General features: G+C 33.3%; 2 protein-coding genes across 3 annotated transcripts; both read left to right on the top strand.

Moving 5' to 3' along the window:
- The first annotated feature begins 850 nt into the window (after positions 1-850).
- Positions 851-4,357, top strand: LOC125865207 (probable arabinosyltransferase ARAD1). The gene is made up of 2 exons (XM_049545413.1): positions 851-2,503; positions 3,620-4,357. Exons 1-2 carry the CDS (start codon positions 1,574-1,576, stop codon positions 4,172-4,174), a joined length of 1,485 nt encoding a protein of 494 aa, XP_049401370.1. The 5' UTR covers positions 851-1,573; the 3' UTR covers positions 4,175-4,357.
- A 3,825-nt stretch (positions 4,358-8,182) lies between these two features.
- Positions 8,183-12,907, top strand: LOC125865366 (probable inactive leucine-rich repeat receptor-like protein kinase At3g03770). 2 transcript variants are annotated; one of them, XM_049545557.1, is made up of 7 exons: positions 8,183-8,285; positions 9,304-10,728; positions 10,909-11,042; positions 11,499-11,739; positions 11,817-12,036; positions 12,332-12,443; positions 12,558-12,907. In XM_049545557.1, the coding sequence occupies exons 1-7, from the start codon at positions 8,222-8,224 to the stop codon at positions 12,858-12,860; spliced, it is 2,499 nt and encodes an 832-aa protein (XP_049401514.1). In that variant the 5' UTR covers positions 8,183-8,221; the 3' UTR covers positions 12,861-12,907. The 2 variants fall into 2 exon arrangements, with proteins under 2 accessions (XP_049401514.1, XP_049401515.1); XM_049545558.1 differs by lacking the exon at positions 8,183-8,285 and adding an exon at positions 8,381-8,528.
- Positions 12,908-13,086: the final 179 nt, after the last annotated feature.

The raw sequence follows: 13,086 nt of genomic DNA, 5'->3' as shown, positions 1-13,086 counted from the left end.
TACCTTCGGAAGGTAGAAGTAAGGTCTGTGTACACTCGACCCTACTTGTGAGATTACTAGATATGTTGTTGTTTGGTGCAGAGAGAGGTGGAAGTGTAATTTGTAGTTTCAAAGAGCGTCAGCTCGAGTGAAGATATTTTGAGTTTGTTTGAATGTGAAAAAGTTATAGTGTATCTGTTATCTTCCACCAACATAAATAATCGCGTCAAACCAAAACTTGGACAGAGAATCGTCCAAGCATATTTCTTTTGGTGTTTGCTTTTGCTAGGATTTGAACCTTGAAAATCATTGATTGTTAGGTCATATTTTTAAATGTTGGTTAGAATATGAATCCTAATTTTGGTATAAAATATACCACAAATACTCACAAGGAAGTTGGGAGGCCCTCTAAATCCTAATAACTTTTGAAAACAATCTTTCTATTTTTTACAAATGGATGCACAATAAGGTTAGAGTTAAAATCATACTCTCTCGTAGGGGTATGGTAAATCAAATTGAAAATGTGATATTGATTTATCGTTTATTAATGTTTTGAAAGGGTTGTACGAAAAAGAATATGACAAATAATTTGAGACGAAAAGACCAAATTAAAGTCATTTGAAAAAAAAAAGCCTAAGGTACCAAGTTTTTGAGATCCATATTTTGAGATCTGTTTATGAACCTTACATTAACTATAACATTAATAACCGTTTAAATTACTAATTAAATTAACTCTTAACCACTAATTAACGTGAGCTTGGATTAAAAAAATACCTAAACTACATAGTACAAATTTACATTGCATGTCTGACTGTCTGTTGAACTTATGTCGAAAAATTAAAACTATAATATAAAAAAATTGTCAGCAAAAAAGACTGATGAGCCCGCTTCTTCAGAGATTCCAAATTCACCTATTTCTACGCTGTTTTGAGAATTTTTTTTACACCAAAAGACAAGAAATTGGAACGGTTCACAGAAATTTGACCCTTTTTTGTATTTGGTGTAACTGCTCTGTCATCCACCTGTTTGTCTTTTTGTTTCCATTTTTTCAAACCTTTTTCCTCTCTTGTTGTATGAACATTTTTCTCTTTTTCTTCATATTGTAGTCAAATTCACGTTGGTTCTGATCTGGGTTTTCAGTTTCTTGATCTAGAGTTGTGGTTTCTTGGGTTATTTCAGCTCCATTGACAAGTTTTCTTGCTTGTATAGCAAAAAAATCCATTCTTGATTTGGTTTTTCCTTGTTTTTACCAATCTTGTTTGGTTTTCAGAAAAGGGTCTGTCTTGGATTTAGCTATTGATTAGATAAAGGGGGTATTTGTTTCAAGTTTGTTTTGGATTTGTTTATTAGCTATGGTGTGATAAATGCTGAGGTGAAGGATAAAGATATGATTTTTATGGTGTGAGCTAATGTAGGAGTTTGGTTTTGAGTTTTGTTTAGAATGAATGGTTAATTGGTTTTTGGTTATTATCATGTGATTTGTTTAAAGATTTAATTTTTGCATTGTTTTGTCCACCATTTTGAGTATTGGAGCAACAATGGTAGCTTATAGGATGTGTTAGTTGTTGTTACTTTGTTGATATAGAGAATTGCAATGGCTGAGAGGAATGTACATTTGATGGGATTTTTCGGTCGAAAATCCTTGTTTAGTATGTTCTCAATTACTTCAATCTTGTTCATGTTATCTTTGTTATTTGTGATGCGTTCAACTGGACATCGTCACTTTTTTTACCTCAATGTGTTACCTAAGTCCAAGGTTCTTGCTTTGTCTGAAGAGGGTTATTCACAATCTAGTAGTCAAAGTGATTATGAGGTCTCGAATTCAAATCGAGTGGTGTCTAACAAAGGAACATTGGAAAAGTACAATGTGTTAAAGTGTAATCCTAGTAAACAAGTCCTTAAAGTTTTTATGTATGACTTGCCCCCGCAATTTCATTTTGAACTGTTGGGATGGAAGGCTGAGGGAAAGAGTGTCTGGCCAGATATTAGGAAACTGGTGCCTACTTATCCAGGCGGATTAAACGTGCAGCATAGTATAGAGTATTGGTTGACATTGGATCTTTTGTTGTCGGAATTTGATGACAATTTGAATGGTCGAAGTGCTAGTGCAATAAGAGTGCATAATTCAAGTGAAGCTGATGTGATATTTGTTCCTTTCTTTTCATCGGTTTGCTATAATCGGTTTTCAAAGGTTAAGCAAAAGAAGAAAACAAGTCCAAACACCTTGCTGCAGCAAAAATTGGTTGCCTTTTTGACAGCACAAGAGGAATGGAAAAGATCAGGGGGGAAAGACCATATAATTCTTGCACACCATCCAAATAGCCTTTTGGATGCAAGAATGAAGTTGTGGCCTGCAATGTTCATACTTTCAGACTTCGGAAGGTATCCTCCCACAGTAGCTAACGTCGAAAAAGATGTGATTGCACCTTACAAACATGTAATCAGGAACTATGAGAATGACACTTCTGATTTTGATAGTCGACCAACGTTGCTCTACTTCCAGGGAGCTATATACAGAAAAGATGTAAGTCATTTCTGTTCATGTAGTCTTCTGTTAACTATATCTCTCCGATTTAAGTGGACTAAGAAATAAAATTACTTGTAGATGTTTTTCTGAATTTCAGATTATGCGTTTATGTTAGTGCACAATATCATATTCTTGTTAATAGAAACTATAGGAAACTGTTGACTCTCAAGTGATTTCATCTGTGATATGTTGTGTATTTATTATTTCGAGGGGAGAGGAGTTGGAGTTGGGTGCTAAATTGGATGATGTGAAGCAAAATAACTCGTTAGGAACATAACAAGGCGATATGTCACCGTATGAGCAGCATAACCTTTTCAGGTGAGAATTTGAAGACTCGTATTAGGACTTGGCATCTCGGACCTGCCTAAGCTTTGTAGGAGGTACAAGAATTAATATGGTTAGTACAATACAATAGGTAGTACTTCCCCGTCCATGTCCATTTTGTTGAATAGTGAAATATTACGAGTAGCTATCACTTAACAAACTTAGCAGAATCATTAGACAGATTACAGTAATTTGGCGTGACACTGCATAAAAGGGCAACTGATAGCTTATTTAGTGCAGAGTTTGGAGGCATGATCACTTAAGTGGCAGCCTGCAATTTTATATTCTCCTTTCTTTTCCCCTTCGTTCTGGTCTTTAGAAGGTCAATGAGAAGGACATAAACAACACGATTGCAGACAAACTGAAATTGGATTGCTAAGTCATCAGGATCAAGCCTCGTGTTTAGATATCGCTATTCTTTTTTTCATTTAGTTGTGGACTGTGGCCTGTATGCTGCTTATCAAAACAAAGCAAAACAGAAAAGTTAGAACTTTTTGCATACATATATTCTTCCATCTGGATTAGATTAGTTGAACGTTGCCCCGAATTTCATGAGGCGAAGTTTTGATTCTTTTAATTGCCAAGATACCAGATTAACATTGTGATACATAGTGTGTGAGATCTTCAATGATTTCACACTAAATCCATGCCGAAGGAACTATAATTTTGAACTTTAGCAAGATTGTCACAATGTACCCTATTTCGTTACTCTTTTACTTTTCCTGTATCTAGTCCTTTCATTTCATTTCATTTTCTCGTTTCCAAGTTTTACGTGTTTTTAATCTTCAGGGTGGATCTATTCGACAAGAGTTATTCTATATGCTGAAAGATGAGAAAGATGTTCATTTCTCCTTTGGAAGTATACTAAAAGGCGGAGTAAAACAAGCAACAGACGGTATGCACTCTTCCAAATTCTGTCTCAACATTGCAGGTGACACTCCCTCATCAAACCGTCTCTTTGATGCTATTGCATCTCACTGTGTACCAGTCATCATTAGTGACGAAATAGAGCTTCCCTACGAAGATGTTCTTGACTATTCAGAGTTCTGCATATTCGTCCGTACATCAGATGCTATCAAACCACATTTCCTCATAAACTTCATCAGGAGCATCACCAAACAAGAGTGGACTACAATGTGGGAAAGGTTAAAAGAGATCGAAAATCTCTTTGAGTATCGATATCCTTCCAAGGACAACGATGCTGTTCAAATGGTCTGGCAAGCTATCGCTCGTAAGGTTCCTACTGTCAATTTTAAGGTGCATAAATCATCGAGATATTCTCGATCACCTGTTTCGAAGGAAGGAGGGCTAAAACCATTTCCCTTGCCAAAGAATATTTTGTAAGCAACTTGAACATTCAGTAGTTTTTTGAATATTTTGTCAACATCAGAAATTTTTTCACTGTTTTGGAACATAACCAATGTTTTGCAAACAATAGTTTATATATACTATATAGTATAACATAGAAAAGAAAGTTGTAATTTTTAAGTGTATGCTTGTTGAATCAGTTAAAGAGATCATTGATTAATTTGTTCATTCATTTCATTTTTCATCTGTTTTAACTTTTTTCTATATGAACTTTGAAATCAGGATTCTCCCTAAGGATGTTCAAAATTCTATATATATGTATTTACGCAATATAATTATCTATATACACATAGTAAATTTTCGAAGAAGAATGTTTAATTGACCACCTTTTATACCCTTCATTGTATGTGGCTACATCATTGCATTAATGATCACAAAAAGTAATATATTGTCGAACCAAATAGTTTTGAACTCACAATTTTAATACTATGATGAATTCAATGTCAGGAACCTTAAAGATCGAACCCATTACTAAAATGAAAGTCTAATCGAGCGTGTTTAGTATTTCGATCCATAAGGGACGTCAGTATTTGATTCCCTTTGTCAATGTCTTCTTAGTCGAGTTTATTATATCGAGCATGTTTAGTACAATTTATATTTTTGTGTGATTTGTAAACTATTGCACAAGAGTGAGTTATTTAGTGCGTAATTATCAAATACTCCTTTCATTCACTTTTACATGTAACTTATTTTTAAAATAGATTTTCATTTTTACTCTTTGTCACTTTTGACATATTAAAAAAAGACAATTATTTTTTTCATGTTTGATCCTGAGCATTAATACTTATTCTCCAAATCATTTTTCAAGACCTAATACTAAACATCATCTAATAGGGACAGTTTGATAAAATACCTATATCAATAATTGTTTTCTTAATAAATATGTCAAGTCAAATAATAACAAGTAAAAATGAACGGATGAAACGACGATTGCGGATTTCTCTAGGCTCCAAAAGAAATACTTCCTCCGTTCCAAAATATTTGTCACGTTTTCTGTTTGTACTCTCTTTAATATCGACATATACTAGGCTTGACATTGATTATTCTCTCGATGCAATGCAAAACAATTTCCAAGAACATTGATATTTGAGTCTCATAAAATGACTTTCACATTGAATTTTGTGGATTTTACAGTCCATCATTTTCTATGAATTTTTAATTTTAGGGTGGGTTTGATACCACGGAGAATATTATTTCAAAAATATTTGTGTAATTTAGTAAAATATTAAGAGACGGGATAGGGTAAGAGGTGGATGTTTAAGGGTGGTGAGGGATGGATTGCATAGACGGATTCAAGTTTAAATTTTATGGATTTAAAATTTAAGGCTCTTAGTACTGAATTTATTATATTTTTAAGGGTGGTGAGGGATGGATTGCAGAGACGGATTCAAATTTAAATTTAAATTTTATGAATTTAATAATTTAGGTTCTTAGTACTGATACCATACATTGGATCCGCCCCTGGTGAAGAGTTGGGGGTGTTAGTTGAGTGGGAAGGAGATAACGATCTTGAAATGTTATTAATAAAATCTAGTTCTATTAGCAAAATCATTTACTTCATTTTTAAAGAAAATAAAAAATATTTTTTATATATCAGCCAAGTTAACTTAGAAATATATATACTATTACTCATACTAAGTAACAAAGCTTATGATCGAAAGACATGTATCTTGTATTTATCGATTTAATATTTTTTGAACAGTTGTAAGTCTCTCCACTTTCCTTTTCATTTGTTGGTACTTGGTGGTTCAACCGTTGAAAATAAAATAATGCATGATATTGCTCCTTTTTTAATTAAAAGTTTTGAATTTGAGTCTAGAATATAATTTTTTTTGGTAGGAAACGTTACCAGCTGAATGGGGTTCTATCTGACGCGAATTTAAATTAATTGAAATCTAATATAGATATTGACCATCAATTAGGAAACAAATGAAAGGTGTTTATGGAACCATTATTTTTTGTTGGATAAAAGTATATATCAAGAATATGCAATATAGTCTTTGATAAATGATAGTAGTACCTAATAATAATTCAATTTTTCTTACCTTAATAATTGGCTGTTGAAAGGCCAAAAATGTTGATTGGACACTTCTATTAGGTGGAGCACTTTTGTGACATGTGAAATTTTTTGTTTGTATTCATTATTTGCATCAAATGAAATGAATGCATGATGTATATTTTTAGGGAATATATATGTATATATATCTCCTTGGATTTGTGGTATAACATCTTACTAGCCAAAGGAATACCTAAGATTAGTTTCAAAGGAGACTTCATATCCGAAATGCATGAATGATCTGACTAGAAATTCAATTCAGTAGTAGAATTAACATCGAAATAGTAAATTGTGATTGCAAGACATAAGTCTCAGCTTACAATCGATTAGCGAGCGACCGACTTCAAGGAAGTGAGGGAATCAAGCCGGTGATTTATGATTCAACTCCATTTTTTATTATTTTTTATAATAAATAAAAAATGACAAATTGCTTTTCAAACAAATCAGAAACACATGGAAAAAGAAGAAAAGAAAAAGACTGAAAATAGAAAGTGCCAAAAGGAAAGTGGGCCACAAAGCTAAATGGGCCGAAAAATCACATCAGGCCTGACTCATAAAGTGAAAGTGAAAGGTCACACACAGCCCATGATACCAAAATATTTTTTTAAAATAATTTAATTCCTATTTTTGTTTGATAAAAAATAGGGAAATAAATTATCATAAGATGAAATAAATGGCCAAACATAATATGAAGCTTTGAGTTCAAACTTAGTTATATCATAATTTTACAAGTCTAAGTTCTTTCTCACCGATTTGATAAATTGAAGATATGAGTCACGTAATAAGCGAGAACATTATTAAATTAAAACTGATATTCACGATTCCACGTCAAAAAACACAAAATGACAAAAAGTGGAAGGGGATCGGTAAAAGGGTTTAGGGCCCTCAAGTCCCCCTTGTTTTTGTGTCTTAGGTATGAGAATATATATAGTTATACCTATTAAAAATTTAGTTTAATTTAGGTCCCTCAAGTCCCTCCATATGGTTCTTTATACATTGTTTTATGTTACTTCCAACTCCATAAAAAAATATTATTAGGAATGTGTCGAATCTTCTAAAAATAGTACATTTTAAAAAAAGTTGATCAGAATAACACACATATGACAATATTTTTGAAAATTCCAAGCAGAATGAGTATTATAGAATTGAAGGAAATGAATAGAAAATAAGTTAAAGGAAATCAAAAAGCTTTTTGTACGTATTTTTTACGTAGGTTGTCTATGCTAATTAGTTTGTTTATTACTAAGATAAAATAAGAAGAATATACACAATCGTATTTTAATTTTCTAAAATGTTAATTAACTATCTATTTTTAATAAGAACGACAATATGCCCAGCTTAATGTCTGAAGCTAGAATCTTTCTTTTTTCCTTTTTTATTTTATTTTTATTATAATGACTTGCCAAACTATTAGATCTTGAAATGCCAAAAAGTATAATATATGAAAACATTCTTTATTAATACCCCCAAAAAAGTGTAAAAACAGAAGACACTTTTTATCCTTTGGGACCAATTTGCTTAGTTTTATTTCTTATGCTACAAATAAATTTGACTTATTTCTACAGAGTGTAGCTGGCTAGAATTTAGTTCATTTCTTGAAAAGAAGAATAAAAAAAATTCTAAACATAAAAAACATTTAATAGAAAATGCTATGAGTTACCCTCTTCATTTCAATTTATTTGTGTTACTTTCTTTTTAGTCCGTTTAAATTTTTTTTCGGTAACTCTTTAATTCTAACTTTTCACGTATCATATTTAAATCACAAGATTAAAGCATGTTCTGGACTTCTGATACATTCTACATATCTTTAATTTAAGATCACAAAATTTAAAATATTTTGAACTGTCAAGTCAGTACCAAACAAACAACTTAAAACAAAGTGAATATATAATTTGTGTTTAATAAATTAGTCGAAGTGTGCGGAAACCGAAGGAATATAAGTTTGTCCAAACAAAAGAAAGTGACAAATGAAGTATGGTCTCTCTTCACTGTCATTTGTTCTAGTGTTTATTAACTGTCACATCTTTGCAGGTATGTATTCAAGATTCAGATCTTTTTTTTTCATAAAAGACTACAAATATTTCTACTAATACTATACTCTTGAGGAAAATGTAAAAAAAAAAAAATATATTTTTTTTTTGTCTTTTTGGCAATTGTTAGAAGAAGAATATTTGGTGATGTTTGTTTTTGAAGTTATCTTTTAATAAAAGAAGAAGAGCATTTGGTGTTTTAATTACTTCAATTTGAAGGTCTTCAATTTCTTTTGTTAAACAGGTACTTCTCAAGATTAATGATTACTTTTGTTACTATTGGTTAAAACTTTCGTTTGGTCATAGATTTTGAAGTTGTGTTCAAACATGTATTTTAGTTGAAGTTGTGTTAAAATTTAGTTATTTGGAAAATTTGATCAACTTTCATTGCCAAACAGATATTTGAAGACAAATTTTTCGAAATCTGATCCAAAATCTATGGCTAAACGCTAGCTAAATGTCTGCATTAATACTTCATGAAGCTTTTTTTTTCCTTCTAATTGTGCTGCTTACTTCATTATGTGAAAAGATAAGAGGATGTTGATATATTGCAATTTATGTGTCCTGTATTTTTCAAGATTTCATCTTTTCTTGGATTGGATTTGGTGGTGGTGGGGTGGTGATGGAGTTGGGAGTGGGGAGTTGGGGTTGGGCGGTTTGGGGGGGGGGGGGGGGNGGGGGGTCTTCTTGCTTTTATACTCCTTTCATTTCAATTTGTCTTGCTTTCCTTTTTTAGTCTGTATAGAAAAATGTTTCTTTACTTTTTTGGCAACTCTTCAGTTTCAACTTTACACGCGACAAGTTTAAACCATGAGATTAAACGCATTTTGGTACATTCTGCATATCCTTAGCTTAGTTAAAGACCAAAAGATTCAAAAGTCGTTCTTTACTTTCTTGAACTCCGTGTAAAGTCAAAACCAGACAAGCAAATTGAAACGGAGGAAAGTACATTTTCTTGAATTGTTGTTATTCTAATAACTATGGATACAGAGTTTGATGTTTGCTTACTGAAATTTCAGCTGAAGTAGTGAAGAAGTGGCAACTAGAGTGTTTACAAGAAAGCTCAAAAAGTGTAAATTTCTCAGTTCTTTTTAATCCTTTTTTGGTGATGGAAAAACATTTAAGACTTAAAACTCTTCTAGTTTTGCTTGTTTTATTGCTCTCAATTAGCATCTCAGAGCAACTACAATCTTCTTCACAAGCAAATATTTTATCGAGGATTCGAAATCTTCTGAACTATCCAAATGTTCTGAGTAATTGGAACAATGAAACTGATTTCTGTAACACTGAGCCAAGTTCATCTGTTACTGTTATCTGTTATGAGGATAACATAACTCAGCTTCATATAATAGGGAGCAAAGGGGCTTCTCAATTACATAATTTCTTGATCGATTCGTTTGTCACTACACTTGTTGAGCTTCCAAGTTTGAAAGTTCTAAGATTAGTTTCTCTTGGTTTATATGGACCATTGCCTAGTAAACTTTCAAGACTTTCATCATTGGAGATACTTGACCTTAGTTCAAATTTCTTTCATAGTGAGATACCTCGAGAAATTTCATCGTTAACGAGCCTCCAGAGTTTAATACTAGATGGAAATAAGTTCACTGGAAGACTTCCAAATGGACTTGGTTCACTTGTTGTTTTGGCAGTTTTGAGTGTAAAGAACAATTCTTTAGATGGACATTTACCTGATATGCTCGGAAATTTGCATAATCTTCGTGTACTTTCACTTTCGAGGAATAATTTTACTGGTGATGTACCTGATCTTAGTGGTGTCGAAAACCTTCAAGTTCTAGACTTGGAAGATAATTCTCTTGGACCGAAATTTCCTCAAGTTAGCAGCAAAATCCAAAGCATTGTGTTGAGGAACAATAAGTTCACTGCAGGAATTCCAGAGAAAGTTCAATCTTACCATCAGCTTGAACATATGGATATTTCTTCAAACAGATTTATGGGGCCATTTCCTCCGTCTTTGCTGTCCTTGCCATCGATCACTTATCTTAACGTTGCAGGAAACAGGTTAACGGGGATGCTTTTTGAAGATAATCAATGCAATGCCGGATTAGATTTTGTGGATCTATCAACTAACCTGTTGAGTGGAAGATTGCCTAGTTGCCTTCTGACAGGTCCTAAGCACAGGATCATGCGTTACTCTAACAATTGTTTAGCAACTGGAGACGGAACTCAACATCCATTTTCCTTCTGTCGGAATGAGGCGTTGGCTGTTGGTATCTTACCTCATCATCATAAACATATACCAGGTTCAAAAGTGGTTCTTGCTTTGATCATTTGTGGTAGCATCATTGGTGGAGTCGTGCTAGTTTGCGCGACTATTATAGTAGTAAGAAAATTTCTTGCAAAGATAGCTACACCGAAAAAAACAACAAGATCAATAGTAGAAAATGCAGCATCTACATATACATCAAAGTTATTCACTGATGCAAGTAAGATTCCTCTCTTCTTTACGTCTTAGCTTTGAAGTTTCAAGCATAGTACAATAATTTTGGCTTACCTGTGCACGAAATACACAATAGGAAGGCGAAAAAAGCCCAAAATACGAAGTTTCCTTTGATTCCTAATTACTACTAATTTTCCATCTTGTGTGTTTCTTCTCCGTTTACAAGACTATGTTACTCGAACAATGAAGCTGGGATCACTTAGTCTTCCATCTTATCGGACCTTTTCATCCGAAGAGCTTAAGGTGGCAACAAACAACTTTGATGCAGCAACTTTTATAGGCAACAGTTCTGATGATCAGGTGCATTTCAAGAATCACCATGTACCTTACTTTTCTTTCTTAACGTCATAATTGAGATCCTTAAACGTTTGTTTAAGAACATTTCATGGTACTATCATCCTTCATTGTTTTGACACCACAAATGAGTCAGAACCTTGCAGCCTATCAAACATATTCAGTTGCCTTAGAATTCTTAATCTATACCTTATCCCATTGAAGGTGTTTTAGAAGATCTTCTATCATGTTACTAGTCGTTCATTTTCTTAGACGAGTGGATATCAAACAGGTATGGTATGATAATACTTCTTCGTCGAGATCCATCTAGAGTTCATTAGTCCATAGAAAATAAATGTTGATACATACACTTATGTGATATTCACGTCTAAGCGAATGTAACAACTAAAAGAGTAAACTGCATATATTATATGACAGAATTAGTGAGTATGGAGGTTAACTTACTGTTTTTTTTGGATTCAGTTGTACAGAGGTCAGCTGAAAGATGGTTCATACATAACCATAAGATGCCTGCAAACGAAACGAAAAAATAGCAGTCAAAATTTTATGTATCATATAGAATTGATGTCAAAACTCAGACATCATCATCTGATCAGCACTCTTGGACACTGCTTCGAGTGTTACTTGGATGATTCGAGTGTTAGCAGGATATTTCTCGTCTTTGAGTATGTATCAAATGGTACCCTAAGAAGCTGGATCTCCGGTAATTATTCAACAAGCATTTATACTTATCGATCGCAAGATTGCAGTACAACAGTAATGTGTTATCCGATTCTGCAGATAAACATGCTAAAGGAAGACTAACGTGGACACAACGTATAGCAGCTGCAATCGGAGTAGCAAGGGGAATGCAGTTTTTGCATACTGGAAATGTACCTGGTGTTTTTTCAAATAACATAAAGATAACAGATATCTTGTTGGATCAGAACTTTGTAGCCAAAATTTGCAGCTATAATTTGCCTATTCTGGATGAGAATGTAAAGGAGCAGAAGTGTACAAGGTATGCCTAACTGTTCCAAATTCTAAGTTGCTCGGACTCTCCAAAAATATTGCCTCACCCATGTCGGATCCTCCAAAAATGTTGCCACACCCGAGTTGGATCCTCCAAAAATGCTCCCAATGACATTTTTGAAGAGTCCGAGCAACATAGGTTCCAATAGTGGCTTGTTAAGTTAAATCATGTGTACTATGAAGATCAAATATTATGCTAATCTCTCTATAGTAGTAGACATAATTAACTAATATATTAGGTACAAAAAAAGTTGTATTAGTTTCTTACTTCTACTAATCCACAGGGCTAATTATGAAGAAAAATTGGTTGTATATGATTTTGGAGTAATATTATTGGAGATAATTAGTGGGAAGCAGATAAATACCAAGAATGAAGTGAGAGTTACACAAAATCAGGTATGATTTAACACTTTTTTCCACTCTTCACAACAACTATGTCTAAGTCGAATGTAAGTTAGGATCAGCTATATGAATTCTCACCGACTCTTTTACTCTTCATATTATGTGCAGTTACAAGAGAGCATAATGTCGAATGCAATGTCAAGAAAGAATGTGGTTGATCCAGCAATTAGAAATTCGTGCTCGGATGAATCATTGAAGACGATGATAGAGATATGTTGCAGGTGTTTGGAACAAGATACAGAAGATATGCCCTCAGTTGAAGATGTAATATGGAATTTGCAGTTTGCTGCTCAAGTTGAGGATTCATGGAGAAAAGACTCTTCAAGTAGTGATGCCTCTCCAATTTCACATCTCTACAGCTTCAAACCCAACTTGTCGCGCAATAGCAATAGCAATAGCACGTATGTGTGACAAGCTATTTCTAACGTGGATAACTAATCTCGATACTATTATTCCATCCTGTGACAAAGAATAACTAAACTAACAATTTATGTAATAATTTTCTTTGCATAGCTTATACAAAAAAGTAAGTTTTCATACAACCTTTTTCCTAACAAGCAGATGCCATAGCAATTTCCTTGTGTATATACCAAGCCAACCTTAATAGTACCTAGATATTACAAGAGCAACATATAGT

Source organism: Solanum stenotomum, chromosome 5 (genome assembly GCF_019186545.1).
Source record: "Solanum stenotomum isolate F172 chromosome 5, ASM1918654v1, whole genome shotgun sequence".
Taxonomy (NCBI): Eukaryota; Viridiplantae; Streptophyta; class Magnoliopsida; order Solanales; family Solanaceae; genus Solanum; species Solanum stenotomum.
Note: the sequence above shows the minus strand (reverse complement) of the source record. Positions and strands in the feature narration are given on the sequence as shown.

What these genes read in the sequence shown, in the direction of transcription:
- LOC125865207 (XM_049545413.1), top strand. Translation starts at nt 1,574, where the DNA reads ATGGCTGAGAGGAATGTACATTTGATGGGATTTTTCGGTCGAAAATCC. An exon ending in GAGCTATATACAGAAAAGAT is followed by an intron (nt 2,504 to 3,619) that starts GTAAGTCATTTC and finishes TTTAATCTTCAG; the next exon opens with GGTGGATCTATTCGACAAGA.
- LOC125865366 (XM_049545557.1), top strand. Translation starts at nt 8,222, where the DNA reads ATGAAGTATGGTCTCTCTTCACTGTCATTTGTTCTAGTGTTTATTAAC. An exon ending in AAAGTTATTCACTGATGCAA is followed by an intron (nt 10,729 to 10,908) that starts GTAAGATTCCTC and finishes TCCGTTTACAAG; the next exon opens with ACTATGTTACTCGAACAATG. An exon ending in AAGGAGCAGAAGTGTACAAG is followed by an intron (nt 12,037 to 12,331) that starts GTATGCCTAACT and finishes ACTAATCCACAG; the next exon opens with GGCTAATTATGAAGAAAAAT.